Consider the following 21,726-nt stretch of genomic DNA (forward strand, 5'->3'; position numbering starts at 1 on the left):
CTAAATTATAATTTAACACTATTTATACATTCCTAACGAAATTTGACTGAAATTAAAATTTTACTAGTATGAGTTTTATGTACCTCTTCAAAAAATTACTTGCACCTTCGGTCCAGCTACTCTAAATCACTGAGCACTCAAGCCCCCTCACCAACGGCAAGGTCTCATGATTCATAGAGGGAGTTTTTTAACATATTTTTTCATAGCGCAACTTTCAAACTTTCTTCAAAAGTCTTTGTATATTTACTTTCCTGTTGTTCATATTCCACCATAAATATAAAAAACTGTTACACTTTAATAAATATCTTAAAAAGTTCCTCTTTAATTCCTAAATCTATGACTGAAATAACAAATCTCTTTCCCACAAATTTCCAGAAAAGTACTTTTCTGTCCTTCTACTTATCTATGTCTAATATCTTCTTGACATTGTTTATACTTTGTGATTTTTACTGTCTAAATTAAAAGATTCTTTGACTTATTAAAATTTAATTCACCATTTAACTTCCTTTTTAGTATATTGTTTTATAATTTTTTTTTTAAATTAAATTTTCCTTATCAGTGAAATATTGAAGATTTTTTTTTGTGAATAAATCTTTGCTTCTTAAACCAATAAAAAAATTATGACAAGATAGTTTTTCTCCAAGTCATTATTTTTATTCATATATACATTTATATTTTTTTCAATACTTATACAAAAATATACAGTTTTAAGATGGATTTAGCCGATTTAAAATATAACAATTTTTTACTTTTGTAAAATTACCTTCAGCTGCTGTGATCAGCATTGTTTCTGTTCTATGATTCCTAGTTAAGTTATTTAGGGAGATGTGAGCATTGTAAATAGTGAGAAGTATGTTAGCTTTCAACTCATTGTCTGTCTCTTTAATATCACGAAAAGTTTTTTCAGCATGTCTGTATATTCCATAGCATTAGGCGAATTAAGATGAGGGCCCTCATTTTTATATATGTATAATTTATATGTTTTTAATGTTTCACTTATAATTTGCTTCAAGAAGGAGGCTAGCTAATGTTACATATTACAAAGGGTTCTTTTATAAATTCACTGCATCTTTATTTTAACTTGTATTGTAAAAACATTATATATTAACTGTAGTCGGAATTCTTAATTAAGTTACAGAAACATAACACAAATAAAATATTTTACAACTAATAACAAAGTTATTAAACAATTATTTAACATTCATGAATGAAATAAGTATATAAATACAGCAAACAGTGTCTTACAATAAGAAGAAAGATACACAAAATATATAATGCATTTAACAACTAGATAAATAAAATGGTAACGCATTTTAAAACCCTTAAACAAAATAATATATTCAAACACTAAATCATAGCTTATTGCAATGGTGCAGAAGTTTGCTATTTGCCTTCTTGAATCTAAAAATAAAAGTTGAGGTCCTTATCGACCAATTATATTTTAACTTTAATGGCTCCTTAATGCTATCACTATTTGCTGTTTAATATGCAGTACTTGTTGCCAAGATCTAATTCAAAACAAATCCTAGCCAGGTATTTCAGAGATGTAAAAAGTTACAGGAACACTCGCTATAAACAATGGATGCTTGTTCACCATACAACGCTATGGCAACCAAAGCTGTAATAGATACCTGGAGATTCTGATAATATAATTAAAATCAAATAATTTAAATACAAAATATAACAATACTAAGTAGTATAGGAAGTGACAGAGTTCAAATTAATAACGGTTCTTATCGTTATCTGCCCGTCACGTACTTAAAGGTTAGGTTAGGTTACGTTGCTGGAAACTGGTCCTAAAATTATAGATTACTTTCTTATATACGGTACGTTTTATTTCATGTGGCACAGACCGCCATTATCTGGAGTCATACTTAGAGGAGTTAATGAAGTTCGCGAAAAAGACGCGTTTGACGCTATGAGGCGATTAAGGACACTTGGCCGCCTGCAAAAATGTGAGACAAGTGCAATGTATTGTAGTAGTAGTAACGGGCGGTTTGATTAAAACGACTGTACGTGCCGGGAGGATAACCGATAAGTACCGAAAAATAAAGCAAATTAGTTTTACAAACATAATTTGCTTTATTTCACACAATAACTTTTAATGAAAATAGATATTGTATAAACAAGGAATACAATCAGAAATTTAACTTGAAATTTCAAGTTGTTAAATTTATTTTTGTTGTTAAATTTATTAACAACAAGTAACAATTTGTTAGTTATCATAAGATTATGAAACTTAAATTTCGAATGAATTTTAATATCTACGAAATACAACGTCATCCATCAATAAATGTGCCAAGTAGAGGCAAAGAAAATAGTACAACAGGGATAAATTAATATAGTACAAGTAAGTTACTTTTTAATATTAAAAAAATTACAAACAATTTATAACGATGGAAATATTTTTATATAAGGGATAAGGGTTGAACACCAATAAAGAAATGTAGCAAAGTAAATGCAATATTAAATATAGTTTGATTATGAAACATAATTCAAATAAATCTTAATAAAATATTGAAATAAAATATTAACCATAACTAATAACATTAAGTACTACAACAAGGATAAATGACCATCTGAAAATATATAAATAAATTTGTTTTAAAAACTGGAAAAAAGATTAAATCTATATTCTACAATCACGTCGTCTCTAACTTAAGTATTAATTTCCATACAATAAATGTTACTTTGGTTCACTTGGAGCGCTACTCTACTGATCTAAGTTAGTTTTTATGCCGAAGCTAGCGCTAGTGAATGATCATCATTCTATTTATTATTTTTTTATCTTTTGTATTATTAAAATATAACAAAATAAAAGAAGAATATTTTTTTTTTTGTATTAAAATCAACAGCTGTAAACATTCAAAGTGCTAGATTATTTATCTAGTCTGTATAAAACTTATTAACACGACTCAGTGGTTAAGTTTTCACTTTATTTTAAATCCTAATTTTTATTTTATTAATTCGTACAATTTTTTTTATAAATTTTAACAGAAATAGTAACCCTTTTTTATTTTAAAATAAAAATTTATCAATTTATATTAATCTCTTTTTACATTTATTCGAACATAAATAGAAGAGTGCTATCACTTGCCCAAAATTATTTAATTGCTTGAAAAAATTTGTGAAAGAGTAGGGGAAAAACGCTTCGGCAACAGTGACGGTTTCATAAACTTGCAGAGAGAAAACAAAGCAGCTGATCAGTCAGCTCATTGATCAATTTCTATTCAGTTCTGCCATTGCGTTTGAGGTTGGTGGATGTGTGTACCGATATGTTAGTAAATTTATAGGTGTCGTTTACAGATATTATTTTATTTTAAAATGGTTCAACACTATCAGTCACCTGTTAGGATATACAAATATCCTTTTGAATTGGTTATGAAGGTAAGAAAATTTGAAATTCTTGTTTTGTAATTTGTTTCCGTATTGTATTGAATATAAACATGCGACGGCATGTCAGTTTATTATTTTCTTTTAAATAATCTGTCCAGTTTTTATGAGTAGATATGATTTACTATAATTTTTATTATTATTTAGCTTTTAACAGTAGATTTAGAATGAATGTTTTAATAACCTAGATGACAGTTTGTATTGTTCAGTATTCGTACTACATATTTCGGAGTCACTGGGAAGGTTAAGTTGAATATTAAAAAGGTGCTCGTAAATTTTAATTATTTGTTGTGATGTTCAGTTGCAGTTTCTTGGACGATACGAGACAATATGTCACAAAATTGTATTGTGATTTCTGTGTTTACATTCGATATTGTTTACAGCGAAAAGTTAAAAGAAAAATTTATTTTTTGTTAAAATAAAAAAATTAAACTATTTGTTGTTCCGTCGTAGTATTTTTTGATTGTAGTGCCGTAATGGTTTTATTTTTAATTTAAGTTGCATTTTAATATTTTTCTTTTACTGTAATTGAAACTGACATTGAACAGTTATGCTTTATAGGGTCATTCGGTATTAACAGGAAGTTAATGTATATTAATAAAATTAGTTTCAATGAACTAGGTTTAGTCATTCAACCCATTTCCATAAGTGGGGGTCAAATTCACAACGTTAACATTTATTATTGACCTTGGAATGCCTACAAACTTTCAGACATTTTAACGCCGTATGTCGTGATAACAGCTACAGGTTTTTATAAACGTGTTATTCAGGGTTTGGTAGAGGATTTATAACATTTACATGTAACATTAAATTTCTTTAATTATATATATTTTGGGTTTTATGTATGTTTCTGTCCCCCTATATTAACTTAATTTTTGTTTCTTATACTAAATAATATACGTTAAAAAAACATTATTTGTTTACTTAGTTGCCGCTATTTATTAGAAAAAAATAATAAATAAATAAAATACTACAATTTTTTGTTTGTCAGATATCTCATAAAATTTTATTTTATTGATAAGATAAAATTTGTTTTTACTTAGAAAAAAAAATTAATATATATATAAACTGAAAAATAAAAAAAAGTTGTATTTTATTTGTGTACAATATAATAATATATTAATATGGTTGTGATATAGATGTACCACATCTATACTAATAAAAATAAACGTTAACAGGAAACTGGGAAGATATGATCAGTTCATGGATATGTCCAACAAATAAAGTCTTAAGGCATAATTTAAAATTTTTGTTGTGTTTTCTCTTTACGTACACCTAAAATGTAAAAATTTTCACAATATTGTTTGTATTACTTTAACAGTCTAACATATTTTGTTTACAACATTTTTTTGTTATTATTTCTTTTATTTCCTTGGAAATAAAAGAAACTATATTTTAATCGATAATTATTATTTATTGATGTGGCTTCAGTAGTACTGGCTAATAAATACTATCTGTTTACATGCTGCTTTTTGTATTAGAAATAGCATCCTACTTCATTCATTAATATAATATGCAAAAACATGACAGAAATGATAAGTTAATACAATTAAATTGTTATTTTAACTAGCTGTCAGGACGAGGTAATATGTTTTGCATATGTGCCCCCAAAACTTAAGATTGCCAGTTTTATGAAATAGGTTTCAAATGATTCACTTGCTTAAATGGTACTTACTGCAAAGAAATGTTACTTTCCTGCAAAGAGATATTTGTAATTGCAGTATGCACAAAGAACAGCAGTCAATAAAAACAAAAAAATAAAAATTTATCATGTAATTAAAAAATGTACGGCTATCAATTTTTATCTTTGTAAACAGTTTTTGAGCAGTTGTATATTTATGATTTTATTTCAGTAACTGTTTAAAAATAACTATTTTCTCCTGCTAAATTGAAGCCAATACAAGTGGAATGTTTGACTTTTTGCCCCTTTCAATGGATCCATCCAGTAGAATGGATAAGATAATGTAGGTCAATACTGTTTTGGTCAAACTTAAACGGTTAATTTGTTGTTTACATATGTTTCCTGATTAGAAGAGTCAGTAGAAGAATGTACCATTTTGTGTTTTTATTGTTTATTATAATTCGTCATTTTATTTTATAGAATAGAATTTTATATTCTATTGTTTTATCAGTTATTTTTATTTTCCACTATGATTTAAAATAATTTCTTTTTTTTAGTTTGGTCACATGGAAATTATACCTTATTTTACATTCTGTATCGTTTGTTGTACAATTATCATTACAATATTTGAAAAGTCCAAGGTGAAAGGTGAAAAATTTAGTATAAGTTATTGCAATAATGGTTTAATATTTACGGGAGAGGGTAATCGTAAGTAATATGTATGAATTTGGTTATTTATTGTGTAGAAAGTTTACTATTGCTCACGTTGTGAGTTTTTTCTTGAGCATGTAAAGTGAGTGTTTTCGTTCTTGATTTTTCTTGTTTAATTTTATCTTATCTGCGGTGTCTTCTGGTGTAAAGCCAATTTCCTTCAGATCCACTCTTATTTCTATGATTCATCTGAATCCTGTCTTGGTGTTTTTCGAGTTTAGATTTTTCTGTACAAGTTAAGTCAGAAGTCAGTGATGGGTTTTAACACTTTGTACATGACTTTTTTGGGCACAATTCACCACTGCTTGTCTTTCTGGTACTTTTTATTGATGCAGATTCTTCCAGTTCTTTCGATTTTCTGGAGTGTCTGTATTTGATTGTTCATTCAGGTGGAAGAGTGTTTTTGCTGCAAGTGGCTTCTGGTTTTAAAACTGTGTTGTAGTGTCTTATTTTTGCATTTATTGATAGGCATTTTTTATTGCAAGTGTACAAGGTTAATTTTTGAGCTTTAGCTAGTTTGTTTCTTTTTATTTGGATTGAGGTTTTTTCATGTAGGTTGTTTATTAATATTTCTCTGCGGTATTTAAATTGGGTTACTATTTTTATTTTATTACCATTTATGTTTACTTATCTTAATTGTGTTGGTTTTTGGATCATAATTTCTGTCTTTTTGATTGATATTTTGAGGCCAATTTTATTTCCAATGTTTTGAAGTTCTAATGTCTGTGATTTAGCTTCGTCAATGTCATTTGCTAGCAGTGCCAAGTCATTGGCAAAATCAAGACAGTTTGTTTTGATTTTTCAGCCTATCTTTACTTTTGGGAACATTTTTTGAGCCATTACCTCATTACCATTTCTAGAATGCAATTGAGTAGTAGCGGTGAGAGCCCATCACCTTAGTGCAGTCCTGTTTTGATTTCAAATGGTTCCGAAAGCTCACTTCTAAATTTTATCTTCAATTTAGTGTTTGTGAGGGTCAGTTTTATCAATTTGGTATGTAGTCTGAGGTATTGTAGAATTTTTCATGGGGATTCTCTGTGAATGCAGTCATAAGCTTTCTTGAAATCTATAAATGCTATCTTACCATGTCCCTGTTTCTTTTCTTGTTGTAATCCATTATTAGCTTGTGACTCTGATCTGGACAGCTCCTCAAGGTATGAAACCTTCCTGGTATTCTCATAGTTGTTTCTCTGGTTGTGAACCGATCCTGCTGAGGATTCATGAAAGAATTTTTTTGTTGTGTGTAGAAATAAGATTCCCCTGTATTTGTTAGGGTCTGTTGTGTCCCCTTTTTTGTGTAGTGAATGAATGGGGGCTGTCATCCAATGTTCTGGTAGTTCTTTGATTCAAATGTTGACAAGCTGTTGATGAAGAGCAGTTTCTGCTGATCTTCCTGCATGTTTCCAGATCTCTACAAAAGTCTGATCTCCTGCTGCTTTGTCATTCTTCATGTCACCCAGTGCTTGGTAGACTTCTTTTAATGCGGGAGGGTTGATGTTTTTTGGTGGTGTTGTTATTGGGTTGTTAGTTTTGAAGTTTAGGAGTTCTGTTGCTTCTTTGTAGTTTAGGAGTTTGTTGATATATTTAGCTAGGATTTCCTTGCTTATTGTTATGGGCCAGTTTACCATTTTCATTCTTTATTAGTAGGGTTGGGGGTTTGTATTTTTGAAGTTTTTTTTTAGTAGTCTCTCAGTTGTGTTGATGTCTTCTTCTGTTGACTTCATTGTGTCTTTATGATGTTGTCTACTTATTCTCCTTCGGGTTAGGGTGGTTTCTTTTCTTTGTTTTACTAGATTTTGGAAGGATGTTTCAGAATTTTGGGTTTGGTGAAATAGTCATGCTCGATGTCTTTTCTCCACCGTTTTGTCACATTGCTGTTCCACCACTGATGTTTTTTATGGGATTTTATTGGGGCTAATTCTTCTGACACTTGTTTAAGGTTGTTGACTAGATCTTCGAGTTTATCAGTGATTATTTTTTTTGTTGCTTTTTGGTAATTTTCGTTCTTGATTATTTGGGGTAGGGTTCATTTTTCTTTTAGTTTTAGGGGCGTGCTTTTGTTGCTTTCTTTGGGGAGTAAATTTAATTTTAATTTTGACTACATAGTAATCTGAGCCTGTTTCTATTCCTCTGAGGACTTTTACGTTGTAGATCTCCTTGTGGTGGTGTTTGTCCATGAAGACATGGTATAGTTGCCATTTTACTTCATATAATTATTTATAAATATTTTAAAATGTGCACAGACTGATTTAAAAATATTAATACAAAACTATACTAAAAAAGAGCTGGTATACTCTTTGCACAGTATGTAAAGATATACTTTCTTTTTTTTTCACCTATAGTTTTTTAATTTGTATTTAAAATTCTTTTCAATTATATATTTATTAAAAAAAAGGCCTTGAAAGACATATTATTACATTTTGAATATTAGAGAAACCAAAGATCTGGTTTTACTTAACAAGCATTTCAGTCACTAGTTAGGAATTTTATTCACTTTCCTTGGGTAGAAAATGGAGCCCACAGGCACAGTCACCACCTTGGCAAGTCTAAAAAATATGGAGCATCTCAGTAGCTACTAGGTGCCAGCATTGTGGTTACCTCAGTTCTAATGGTCCCAATTTAAGGAAGAAGGCATACATGATTAGGAAGAGAATGAATAGAAAAAGGGTCTGATCAACATACAGAAAACTGCTTCTGATCGCGGTAGTTTAGTATATTTAGAAGACCAAGGAAGGGCTTATTAAGAAATAAAATTGTCCATTACACAGAAAAGTGATTTTATTAAAGCATCTTTAAAAAAAAAGTTGGGATGGTTCTCTATTTAATGTTATTTGTAGCCTATAATTTTAGATACAACAATACAAATACTCCATTTATGTATACATATAAATTCCTTTTTTAATATAACTACAGATGCCAATTTCATGCACCATTGTGGTAGCATTTCTGCCTTTCATCTGGAAGGTTATATATATATATATATTTGGTAGGATAAGATTTTAAATGCATATTGTGTAGGTAGCAGTTTGTTAAAAGTTCTTTGTTTATTATGAATGATGACATTCCCTTCTCTACAGTTCACTTCCTTATTTCTTCTTATTTCCTGTCTATTCAGTCATCAACATAGGACTTCTCTCTACTCTAATACACTTCACAAAATATTCTCTTAACTTGCATCAGCCACAGTCCGTTCATTATTTGTTCATTAATTAGGTTAATTAGTAATTTAATAAATAAATTTACTTATATTTTTAAACTATCTAATATAGTATAAATTTTAATCTGTTACTTTGTACTGGTAGATTTAAACATATTATCTTCAGCAATCTTTTATATTGATTTTTTATGATTTAAATTTAACTTACCTAAGTCCAACATAGTTTTTGAAAAATCATTATTTATATTGATAGATTTGTGTATTGTATTGATGATATTTGTAAGTGTACCTTTCAGTGAAAGGTTAAAGTGTAAAATAATCTTATCTGGGGAAACACTGCTTATAAAGGGTCATCAATGCACACATCAAATTTATAGAAAAAACTGAAAGTTTATAGCATTCTTTAATACATTTCATTGCAGGTGCTCCTTGTTGCTCAGTAAATATGCAGTACAATAATTTATTGATTGTAGTTTATAGATATTTTCTTTGTAACCATGTAACTTAATTGCGTAGTATACCATTTTTCTGAAAGATGACTTATTTATTTTTTTATTACCTATAATTTAAGGAAAACCAAAATGTTATTCATTACATCCAAGTAAATATTTTTTCAACAAACATAAATGGGTCATGGATGCATGTTCTTCCATTTCAGATCATAAATGTAAAATTACTAATGCACATGCTTAAAGTGCATTCGCTAGCTTTGCAGTAACCAAAGTATAAAATCCCACTATTTCTGCACTGTTATATCAGTTCCAAAAATATTTTCTATCATGTTACTTTGAAATCTTGGCATCTTTTATTATTATATGTAGTGTGGTTTGAGAAAGTGCTGTAAATTTGATATGGTAAAATATAAGAGTATAATGTTAAAATAGATATATTAATCTGATGTTGCTTGTTAAGTTTTTTTATTGATTGCAGTCATAATTAAGTGTCTGTTTTTAAATAATTTGTTTTCCTTGAGTAATGCAACTGGATTTCTATATAATATTTTTCTTCTCTTGCATTCCAAAAATAAAATACATATTTATTTTTATTTAATTACATTGTTACTAACCATTCATAGTATTGAACTAGTCAGAAGTCACTTAAACCACTTCTGTATGTGTATTAAGTATCATAATCATAATGTTTGTAGGTGACCTGATATGAATAACAAGCCTATTTTGTTTGATTTATTTTAATTTTTGCACTTTTTCTATTGCTGTTTGTGACTTAGTTATAGCCAAATGCATTTTCTAATAGTTACAACTGTTGAACCAAGGTTTCTCATTATTAAGTGTAATGATATTTGTATAATGATTTTTATAACATTTTCAATTTCTGAACGGCGGCCATTACAGCTGTTGGGAAGAGTACCAACTGTTAGCCCTCACCCTCTGATGTATGCCTGTTGGATGCTGAGGCTGCTGTTCATACATTCTGCTTTATAAATATTAATTTTGTTGTATAATTTAAAAAAGAATAAAACTATGGAAGTAAAAAATATAGGAACATAGTGAAAATATTTCTTTAATGGTTGTCAGCCAGTATTCCTAGAAATGGTGTTTGAATTATTGTTAATAAGTGAGATTAATTTTGGCACTGGCCAAAACTTCTAATTAAATTATAATTGACAATTCTGTTTTTTTATTTTAATGTTCACTTTATTAATTAAATTTTAATGTAGAAGAAAGTTAAATTTGACAACACAAAATGAACAAGATCTACTGTTACAGAGTACTAGTATTAAGATAAATTTTGTCGTCTTGGCTTATTGTCATATTTTGACTATGGATTTTTTGCAGATATTTCCTTATTCTAATTTCACATCTATTCAATCATCAAAATGATTTTTTTACATGCTAAGAACTTTTTGTTTTATGTTATTACTTTTGCTAGCGAAATTTGGTGTGTAAAGGAAAGTGGAGGAGGTAATATGTTCATCCACTAAGATTTCCCCAACCTCAGCTAGAGAAAACGTTTTAGATAGTTTAAAATTAAAAATTACTACGTCTTGTAAAACTTACATTTTCTGTAGGGAATTACTAATTCCATGAAAATAACCATTTTTTTTTTTTTAATAACAAAAATTAATTTAAATTTACGATATCAAATAATATTTTGTTTTAAATGCTTAAATGCATTGGAGAAATGAGGAAATGTCAAATTATTATATTTAGTTCCATAATCTTGTAGTATTTTGACAAAATACTGCTTTCTTCAAATTGTAATTAAATGTTTTTAACTTAATCTTGCTTTATAAGTATAACTTTAAATAAGAATGGTAAGGTTATGTGATCTTTGTTTTTACCCGGATTTCACTGAATAATTTTCCATATTTTAAGAAAATTCTTCAAACCTTTAAATGGAACATTTAACAACAAATTGATGTAAAATACACATCTTGCTGTAAGATTTTTCATAATTTAAATTTGAAACCTTGTAACAACTGTACAACTTAAGGGAATAGACAAACTGAAACATCTTAATTATTGCAATTGGCTTCACAGAAATATTGTCAGTGGACAGATAGAATTGATGTTGTACTTCATGCCAGATGAGGCATGGTTTTATTTATTTAATCGTGTTTGAGTGTTCACTTCTTCAGAAAAATTCGTTATGGTGTGCTGTTTCTGCAAATCGTGTAGTGGGACCACTTTTTTTCCTGTTTAGCCTCTGGTAATTACCATTCAGATAATAGTTCAGAGGATGGATGAAGATGATACGTATAAGTGTAAATGAAGTGTAGTCTTGTAAAGTATCAGTTTGACCATTCCTGAGATGTGTGGTTAATTCAAACCCACCCACCAAAGAGCACCAGTATCCACGATCTAGTATTCAAATCAATGTAAAAATAACTGACTTTACTAGGACTTGAACGCTGTAACTCTCAACTTCCAAATCAGCTGATTTGGGAAGACATGTTCATCACTAGACCAACCCAGTGGGTTTTATTAACCTGACTGCTGGTATTAAAGTATACGATATAATTCAAATTCTGCATTTAGTTAACAGTTTGTGAAAAAATTGCAGCTTCTTTCAATAAGATAGAGCAACATGTTGCTTACCAGATTTGTTTAGTTGCAATTTTGGGTATTTAGAGGGTTTTGTAAAAATACATGTTTTAATGATTGTAAAAAGTAAGCGTTCATTGCTTGTAATTATTTATGAGTCTATGCATGCAATTTGATTTAACTATTACATCAGGTGAATGGGCATACAATAAAAAACATTCATATGTTAATTGCACTTCACATTGTAATCCCAGGTTTAATCTATAGTGTATAAATTTGTTCTATACCGTTCATAGAAAATATGTGGCATTTCATAACAAGAATAAGCTTTTAAAATAATTGCAAAGTTAATTTCTTTAACTTTATTATGTTATTTAACATAATTATAAAACCAGAAATCAAAATTCATTTTATAGTTTATTGTAAAATCTTTGTAAATAAATAACCGTAACTTTAATCGCTAACAATAAGTATGGTTTTAAAATTTATAATTTCCTTTATGACTGGATATTAATTAAAAATTACCAAGTAATGAATTAGATTCTAACTTTTTTTAGAGTAAATTTTGTTTTTGTTTGTAATAAGTTAATTAAAAGAAAAAAAAATTTATACATATAGTTAATTTGTTTTTAATTAATTTTTATTACCAAATAACAATGCCATCATCATTATTGAAAGAAATTGTTGTTTTATTGTTGTAACTAGTATAGCTGTGTTGGATCTTTAATCTGTAGAGTACTATCACTGATTACTTCCTTTCAATGATCCATGTCATATTACTACAGGCATTGATACAATACTAACGTCATTTTATTTTATTTATAAATTTCTGTATAATAATCAAATAAGTGTAAATATATTTCTCTTATGTTACATGGTAGGTTTGTTGCATGTCACTGTTCATTCCTTTGATCTTTTACTATTAAACTTTACATACTGAATACGTCCATCTTTTTTATCTTAATTTTGTATCCTATATCTTACTTCTTCAGTTATTTGTTTAATGTATTCTAATCTAATTCTGCTGTACTAGTTTTACATTCTGTATTTCCATTTATTTTTTAATTAACTGACCGGTTGAGAGTATCTTAATAATATATAATAAACTGGTTTAGTTTATATGTAAGTTCAGTCATCAAATTCTTCTATATTTTACACTATTCAGGGTATAGATAAATTTTGCATTTTAGTATTTGGAGGAAAAACAGTGTACTGCATCATATTTCGGTCAAACATTGTAAAATTAGCTGCTCTCATCTTGGGTAAAGATACCCCAATTCTCGTAGAATTGTTCATAAGACGGATGACCTACTACCTAAAAAAGTCCTGAAATATTCATTTTGGTGGGGCTGTTTGTATTGTTTCATAATCATTGAATCGGTAGATTGTCCACTTATCCTTCTCTTCTTCCTAATGATATTCTGTGGGTTTTGCTAAACAATTTGGTCCCTACATCGTTAATACATCTTTGAGTTACTGGGAGATGTCTGATATATATTCGATTACAAGCAGAGCCACCTGGTTGGTTCTGCCTATAATCTTCTTGAGGTCTGTTTCCTACCCCTTATCTGGCTGTATAAGATGTCCAACCTGGACCTAAGGTGCATTTAAATTCTACTGCGATAATCTTCTTGTTACAATATTTATTATAGGTTTTGTTCTTATATTAGTTTAGATATTTTTCACACTATCTCCACTACCGCGTTTCAAAATCTGTTAATTCTTTCTGGTTTTTCAATTCAATTTTCAGTTTTTCTATCGTAAACTACTATACAATATTCTAATGTTAAGAAATTTGTTTCTCTTTTAATTTTTAAATGTGTTCATAGTAGCATATTTCTTTACTCTATGGGTTTTCCTTGTTTGTTGATGTTCAGTCTTTGCATGTTCAGTTTTGCTGGTCAATATTAAATTAGTTTATATGTTCTTTTATCGTAATATTTGTGTTTTTATCTCATCGCATTTAATTTCCACTGTTGTCTAATTATTTCAAAAATTTGTAAATTATGCTAAATATGATTTTTATTTCTAAGAAGATGATCATTTTCATTTATATTTTTATAGAATTAGCCTACTTCATAGCGGGAGTGGTTTTAGATTTTCGTTGGTAGATCCTGGATTCGAGTCTGTCTTGCTTGACATTTTTTATTTGGTATAAAATTTCTGTTTGACATTCCCAAGTTCAAACTTCATCTTACTATTCATTATTTTTAAATTTATTTATTAAAAAAAACCGTTGTTTTATTTTTGTTTCCTTTTTTTTAATTTTGATGCTATTACTTATAGGTTAATTTTTCAATTCTTTCTTATTATTTATCAAAAATAAATAACGAAAAGGTAAAAGGGATTTCCTTTTACTTATTTATTTTCCTTAAATTAGAAATGATTATTCACCGAACTTTAATAAATTTTGATAATTTTTATATTTTCCATTATGGTTTTCAGTTATTTAGACAGAATCAAAACTTGTTTAAAAAAACTGATGTTAATTCTACTATCAACACAAGCAATTAATTTTATGATTTCTCTTAACCATACTTTTCTGTTACTTTATAATATTGATTGTTAGAAATTTAAATAATACATAATTTTTAAATTAAAATAATAAATATAAAAGATGAGTTGTGCTTAACGGATAAATTGGGAAACAAAATTATGGGCAATAACTATTTTCGAAAATTAAATAAGTAAATGGCAAAATAATTAATTATAAAAATTAATAATTGACAAATTATTCATTTTCATCCGGAGTCCCGGGTTCAAATTGCGAACAGGAGTGGCATTTTCATGCCCTTCAAAATTCTATTTCCATATTCCCAGGTACAAGCTTTAAAACTTTTGTGATGAATTAATTTAATATATATATATATATATATATTTACGAAAAAATGTAAAACTAGTATTTATAATATAATGTACAGAACAAGAGTACATTTTACAAAGTAATGTCCTTTCAGATCTTTTCATTTGTAAGCTAAATTTAAAACCAACCAAAGAACTGAAACCTCGAAATCAGAATTTTTAACTTATTTTGTTTTATCTGAAGACAAAAAAATTACTTGTTTCCATTAAAAGAATTTTGTTTATCTGTCTTTCTTTTTCTCTAGCAATTGTATTTAGCTACAGATTAAAATTTTTACCGATTTATATCAGCCGTTGAATAAAATCAAAATATGACCTTAATGGTAAGTTTTGTAAAAGGCTTAAATTGAAGTATTTTCGTTCTTTCCATTTTACTTAAAAATTTTTATCCATCCTTTTCCTTTGGGTTAATAATTCTACCCTTTGTTACTTTTTCCATCGTTCATACTCTCTCCACATACGTGATCCTTCTGCTCAAGTTCGCTTTCACGTTACCTATCTACTAGGCTTGTCTTTTTGCTTTTCGTTACTTTTCATTTCAATGACAGTTCTGTAAGATTGTTTTTTCCATAATTTCGTCTTCATAACCTGCTCTTTACAAATCAGTTTATGTAGACTATCAATTTTGCAAGGGTACATTTCCCCGATGTTACCGTTCCTATTGTAATTTCAGTTTTATCTCTGTCGTTGTTTGAAGATAAATACATTTAAGAATATTCTAGACAGTATTTGACTCTCAATAGAGATATTTGTTTGTCGTTTCGTTGTTTTTTTTTTTACTTTTAAGAAAAAAATAATTATTCTATGTGGTCGTTACTAACGTAATTTCTCTCCATTCCTTACCAACTTATCAAGACTTCGCGCCATACGTGTTGCTTCCGAACTGCTCATTTCTTACGGTCGGCTGGGTAATTTTTTGTAGATATATATTGCCAAAATAAAAATGAAACTGGAAAAGTTTGCTTAAAAATTGATCTACAAGAAAGTAGGGGTATTCCATTTTAATTCAACAAATGATCAGTACATCATTATTTTTGATTTTGATGTATTTGGTATGCAACTTAAAAAAATAATTTATATAAAAAAAATGTTTTCCTGAGTTATAGACTATTTTCTAACTCGCCAACAGGTGAAAATAGCTATTTTCATCTTAGTGTACTCAAAATTCATTTTGTTACATAACCAAATCTTGTAATGTTTACTGAAGTTACGTTTACAAATTGTTGTTTATTCAAATTTTGGGCCCAAAATAAATAATGAAGGGCTTAAGGTAACAGGCCTGTTTTTTAGCTCTTAGGTACCAGTAGTAATTATAAAAAAAAATTGGACAGTTACCAAGTGTCCTCTTTAAAAAAAATGGCCGCCAAATCGTAAGATTTTGAAAATTTAGGGTCCAAAAACCACATGTGGGACAGGTGGTAAAAATCTGAAATATTTACAGCAGTAAGTACTTTAAAACCATATAAAATTTATTTTGTTACTCAAAGGGGTTAACGAGTAATGAACCCAACAAAGCCGCTAAAAACACCGTTCCTTCTAACCGTAAACAACGTATCCAAAAAACGTGATGTTATGTATTTTTTCCGATTATAAAAATTACAACTAAACTCATTATAATGAATAAATTAATAAATAGTCAATTACAGAATAATTACAAAATGTTTCTGATTCCGAGGTCGCCCGGACTTTCGGAATACATTTCTGACTTGTTGGAACGTAACTGAAAGGTTCTTGTTTCTGGGACTGTTGTGATTACCTGATAACGAGAACTGAGGTATGCTTCAGTCTCTTGAACATCTTTATTAGAGCAGAAAATAAATGTTATATTTTTAATATTGCCATTGCAATATTTGTACATTTGAGAAGGTGTAATAATTTGATTGTTGACTGTTAAAGGCTCGCTTTAGTCACAGTCCTTTTTACAGTTCCACCAATACCATCATATGGTCCTTTTCCATGGTATGAGGCAAAAAAATGCCATTCAGCGGCGATTTCAAAATCTTCTTGATGGTAGCCCAAATTTATGAAATTTTTTGTTTTTTATACTGGGCTGAGGAACCATCAGAAAAATAAAAAAATTGTTTAACTTGTGGTAGCAGTGTTTTTACTTTATTTGTAACTTGCTTTTGGAAACAGAAGGACGATGTGCTTAAAGTACTCGCTAATCGCACAGTAACTTTAGCTTTTTAATCTTCCTTCTTTTTTAAAATAGAAATGTATGTACTATGGCATAAGTTTTTGACCAGTGATATGAACGGACTTCATTCATCAAAAAAGGAAAATTTTAAGAGAAAAATCCCGTTACAATACATTCACTCTCCAACAAGTTTTCCTTTTTAATGTTGAGGAAATTAGCTTGTTTCTTTGCAACAAGTTGATGCCTTTTTAGATTATTTAAATTTTCATTAAGTTTATCTAAGTACTCTTGAAATGGAAGAATTTGAGTAGGTAGTTCACAACAATAAACAGAAACCCACTGTTTAAAGATAAATTCAGAATTCAACTCTCTTGCGATAATCCGAGCACTTCATTAGTGCCTGGTCATTTTTCACACTGTGACAGCATGCACGTTTTCAATTTTCTGTATCGCATACCGTGGTTGAAAGGACAATTTTATAATCAAATTTCATTTTTAGAGCAGATAACATGAGTTTTACATTTTGGTGAATGACACAAACGGAGAAAGTACCTGACCCGCCAGCCAGAACACAAAATTTAGATCTTAAATCAGCCAATTTTGAAAAAAACCCATTTTTAATTATGTTTTTATTTGAAGGCTGTGTACAATTCTTTTAAGTTACATAAGATAAGCCTTTTTTTGAATATTAATTTTCTTCCTGTCAGCTTGTCTTACAGAGACACAAGCCTTCTTGCCTAGCAGCATTCGGCTGTGCTCATCATTCTGGTAAAAATCTTGGACACATTTAATAAAATTTTCGTCAATTACGTGATTGGTTTCTTTTTGCCGACTTATGGCAAAATTCCACTTGTTTTAACTATTTGTTTGGATTGACGGGCTAAATAGTGACCAACACTAAACTAATTTTGAACTTTTTGAATGCCCCAGCTGCTTGGTAATAAACTTAAAATAACTTAATAACTTAAAATTAATTTTTTCCTTGGTGAATGTAACCGTTTTCATTTTATTCTTTAATTTAATGATTAATTCTTCGTATTCCCTACCTAAATCAGCATAATTTTGTGGCACTTTTTTTTGTTAACGAGGAGAAGAAACCCCATTTACGGGCGCCAAAAGGCAGTGTCGGACTCGCTAACAGGTTCCGCAAGAAGTTATTAAGTGCGTATGTCAGCATAATTTTGTGGTACTAAAAACTGGTTTCTTCTCGGCTAACTCGGCTATTTTTGTAAATTTATTTTTTTAAATTGGTTCCTTTGCGCTGCTTGATAATTCTTTAACCTTAACGGGAGAAATGCAAAGTGCCGAACAAGCTTTATTAACAGACTCGACTGTAACACCTTGAGGCTCACATATATCCTGACATTCCGGTTCGCTTTCTGTGTCATATTGTGGTTTTTGTATTTTGTTTAAGCCATTTTGTTTTTACCCAGTTTTAAATTTGAATTGCTTGTTGAAAGTGTCAAGGATATTTCTCGAAGAGATTTCTTAACCGGTTTAGTGTGACAGCTAAATAGGTCAAAGCAACGTTTCCCATTAATATGAAAATATTTTCCTAAATTTCGATTTTATGAAAAGTACAGATATTTTTTGTTTCGGTACAATTTTTATTCTTATTATGAAACATCAAACTCATAGGCAAAGATATAGTAGCATCGCTTGTATAGATGCCGTAGCTGAATGGTTGTCGGTAGCCTTAAGTGAGGCAAATGACTCCTTAAAGTTCCATAGCATTTTTATTTTTTTTTTTAAGCCTGCGGGACCACCGTTAGATATTGCTTCAGAGGATGAAATGAAATGACAATTTGTGGCATTTCAAAATGTTCGGGTTCGAACTATTCGAAACCCTGGCCGGGATTCGAACCCAGGACCTCCGGATGAAAGGCCGAGACGCTGCCACGGAGCCCGGCACAGGTTTCATAGCTATTCACAAGAATAATAAGCATTTTGAGAAAGATATTACTAGAATCATACGTGTCAGGATAAGAGACGCAGTATATATATATATATATTTATGTGTGTGCATACTTTTTTTAATGGTTAAATTACATTTGCCTGTGAGTATGGTTAGAGGAAGATCAAGAGGATGAGGATAAGAGAGAAGTAGAGGTGATCGACCAATAGAAGAAAGATGCTAATGATATAGAGGCAGATGTAAGAATTTTACGTTGGAGAGGCTTGTTAACCATATCCAAGAAAACTGAAACTGAGTTATTGTGAAGTGAGAATGAATTGATAAAATTAAAAAAAAAAACTGATATCTGTAAAATGGTGGTATCATTTACCTACTGTGTAAATTATATATTACATTAACATTACGTTATTCTTATCTAAAGGATGTGTTTTTTTTTATTAATACATTAGTACATAGTTTAATATTATGTTATATCGCGAAATAATTTTCCGTAATAATATTTACTGCATTAAGTAAATTAAAGGGTGTAAATGGAGGTTAAATTATTCAAGTCATCCAATGCCGTATTAAACAATTATTTTGCATTTATTTTGTGTACTACTTGTAAATCTGTGTTTTATTTAATCTTAGTGTTCAATGCTTAATGCACGCAATGTTTTTTTGTTATCTTTTGAGGTCTTTACAAGTTATATTTTAAAATATTTATGTTACTCGTACTTTATTACATGTTGTACTTCATAATATTTAATAAATTAATTTTTACGAGCGTACTCTGCGAAAAATTTCGCAATTTAAACTGAGGAGAAGTAAGTTCAGTGATTGAATGTTACAGTGAAAAATTGTATAGAACATTAGATGATATGAAAAACATAACTATAAAATGATTGGATGAAGGGATAAAACATCTCTCTATTCACATTCAGTTCGGTTCTAATATCTGAACGGTGTTAAAATCGTGGAAAGAGTCGATTTTAATTAAACAGTTTAAAAAAAGTCATTCTCTCTAAATGACTCCAGTTGAAGGTAGAAAAAAAATCTTTACAATAATCTTTTTTTTAAGAAAGTTGATCGACAATCAAAGTGAAAAATAATATTAAAAATATTTAAATTATGGTTTCATAAAATTATTATCATGAAGTATAAAAGTTTAAATAATACATTTAATAATTTTTTCTTTCACACCCATTTTTCCTGCTTGGGGGGTGGTTAGACAAAATGGAATCTAGTTTTGTTTTTTTACGGCCGGATACCACTCCTAATGCCTATCTAACTGAAACTCTGGAAATCCCTATCAAGTCTGGAAATTTGTAATTCGTGTAAAATGCCGTGCCCGATCGGGATTCCGTCCCGGAACTTATGGAAACAAACGCGAAGTGCTATATTTCTGTTACAGAAGTTACTTGAATGAGGTTTATTTTATAAATAATAAAAACAGATATTGTAATTTATATCAATAAAAAATGAAAATGAAAAAAGTAACGCTTTTTTATTATACAATTAAGTTACCACTAAAGCTTGAGGTTTGTTTGTGAAAATAGGCTGGAAAGTCAACCATTTTGACGTGGAAAAAAGTTCAACTCATTTCAATTCTGATCGAAATTATTCATTTAAATTCAGTTACTGGAAATCCAGTAAATGTTTAGAAATTGGTAAAGAAAAAACAAAAGAAAGACTGCTTGTTTGAAATTAATAGTTTCAATATAAAATCTTATACTGTTATACTATGCAAACGAAACTGATTGTTTCTCGTTCTGCGAGTATATATTTCAAAATGCTTTTATAACTGTTTGATTAAAAATTTAATTTAAAATAAATCTAAAGTTAACCGCAGCAAGTCCTTCGAAAGAAGGTCAAAATTGGTAGTAAAGTAAAAACAAATAAAGTGTTAAGTAAATGTAATTTGATAGGATATTGATTTTATAAAATTATATTTTAAGCCGTTATAATTTATAAGATATCAGGTGGTGTTTTTTGTTCTTCCTATGCGTAACATTGAGAATATGACAAAAAATACAGGTTTCTCAGAGAAACAAGAATTTTTGTAAAAAAAAAATTATTTGTTTGAGATACCGTACAAATACTACGATAAATGTACTTGCTACATAATAATATTTTTCTAACTTCTATGGTGCGCTATCGTTCTTAAGATACTCTCTGGTTAACTGATTTCTCTTGTATAACTGCTCTCTGGCGCTAAATATTTAAATTAAATTTTTATTCACATGTGTCACTTCATCCTTGTCCGTAATATGGTTGTTCATAATTATTGTTAGCATTTTCAGACTCGGTTTACTAAAATAAAAATAATAGTAAGATATGCATATACAAAGCTAAGCCGCCAGTTTGAAACGGCAGATTTGACGAAAAATTGTTAAAATTAAAACTATACCTTTTTAATTGCTGAATAACACTACACTTTACTCATCCTCCCCGCCTATTTTTGGTGTTATTTTAACCGACAGTTTTCAAGTTATTGGCCACTTTTTACGAAATTGCTTTTTCAATAGGAATGATTATTTTTAAATAAATTAATATACAATAACTTGAAAACTGTCGGTTAAAATAACACCAAAAATAGGCGGGGAGGATGAGTAAAGTGTAGTGTTATTCGGGGATTAATATGGCATAGTTTTAATTTTAACAATTTTTCGTCAAATCTGCCGTTTCAAAATGGCGGCTGCTATCTTTCACATATTATGAGGGGGGAAAATGCGGTGGAGGGGATGTTTTCGTCGTCAACTCGCCTCTGCTGATAGACTGAAAATTGCGTCTCCAGTTTCTTAACGGATACGCGTATAATACATTAACATTTCTATATTTTACTACCTTTTTTAATCTCCGTACAACTTAAGTTATTTATTTTTCACATTGTGTTTTTATAAAGTTTTTGTATTTTCTTCTTTTTTATTTACAAAAATAACCTGA

The 21,726-nt window shown here is 29.2% G+C and overlaps 1 protein-coding gene across 2 annotated transcripts in view; it reads left to right on the forward strand.

The window, feature by feature from the left end:
* Window positions 1-3,174: 3,174 nt before the first annotated feature.
* Window positions 3,175-21,726, forward strand: part of retm (real-time) — a 272,784-nt gene continuing 254,232 nt past the window's right edge. Inside the window, exon 1 of one of the 2 annotated variants that reach the window (XM_075364311.1) lies at window positions 3,175-3,387. In XM_075364311.1, the coding sequence (XP_075220426.1) occupies window positions 3,325-3,387 (63 nt within the window). In that variant the 5' untranslated portion in view covers window positions 3,175-3,324. The remainder of the gene's footprint in view (window positions 3,388-21,726) is intronic. The other variant, XM_075364312.1, reaches the window with a different exon arrangement.

This window comes from Lycorma delicatula, chromosome 4, assembly GCF_047948215.1.
Source record: "Lycorma delicatula isolate Av1 chromosome 4, ASM4794821v1, whole genome shotgun sequence".
NCBI classification, from domain to species: domain Eukaryota; kingdom Metazoa; phylum Arthropoda; class Insecta; order Hemiptera; family Fulgoridae; genus Lycorma; species Lycorma delicatula.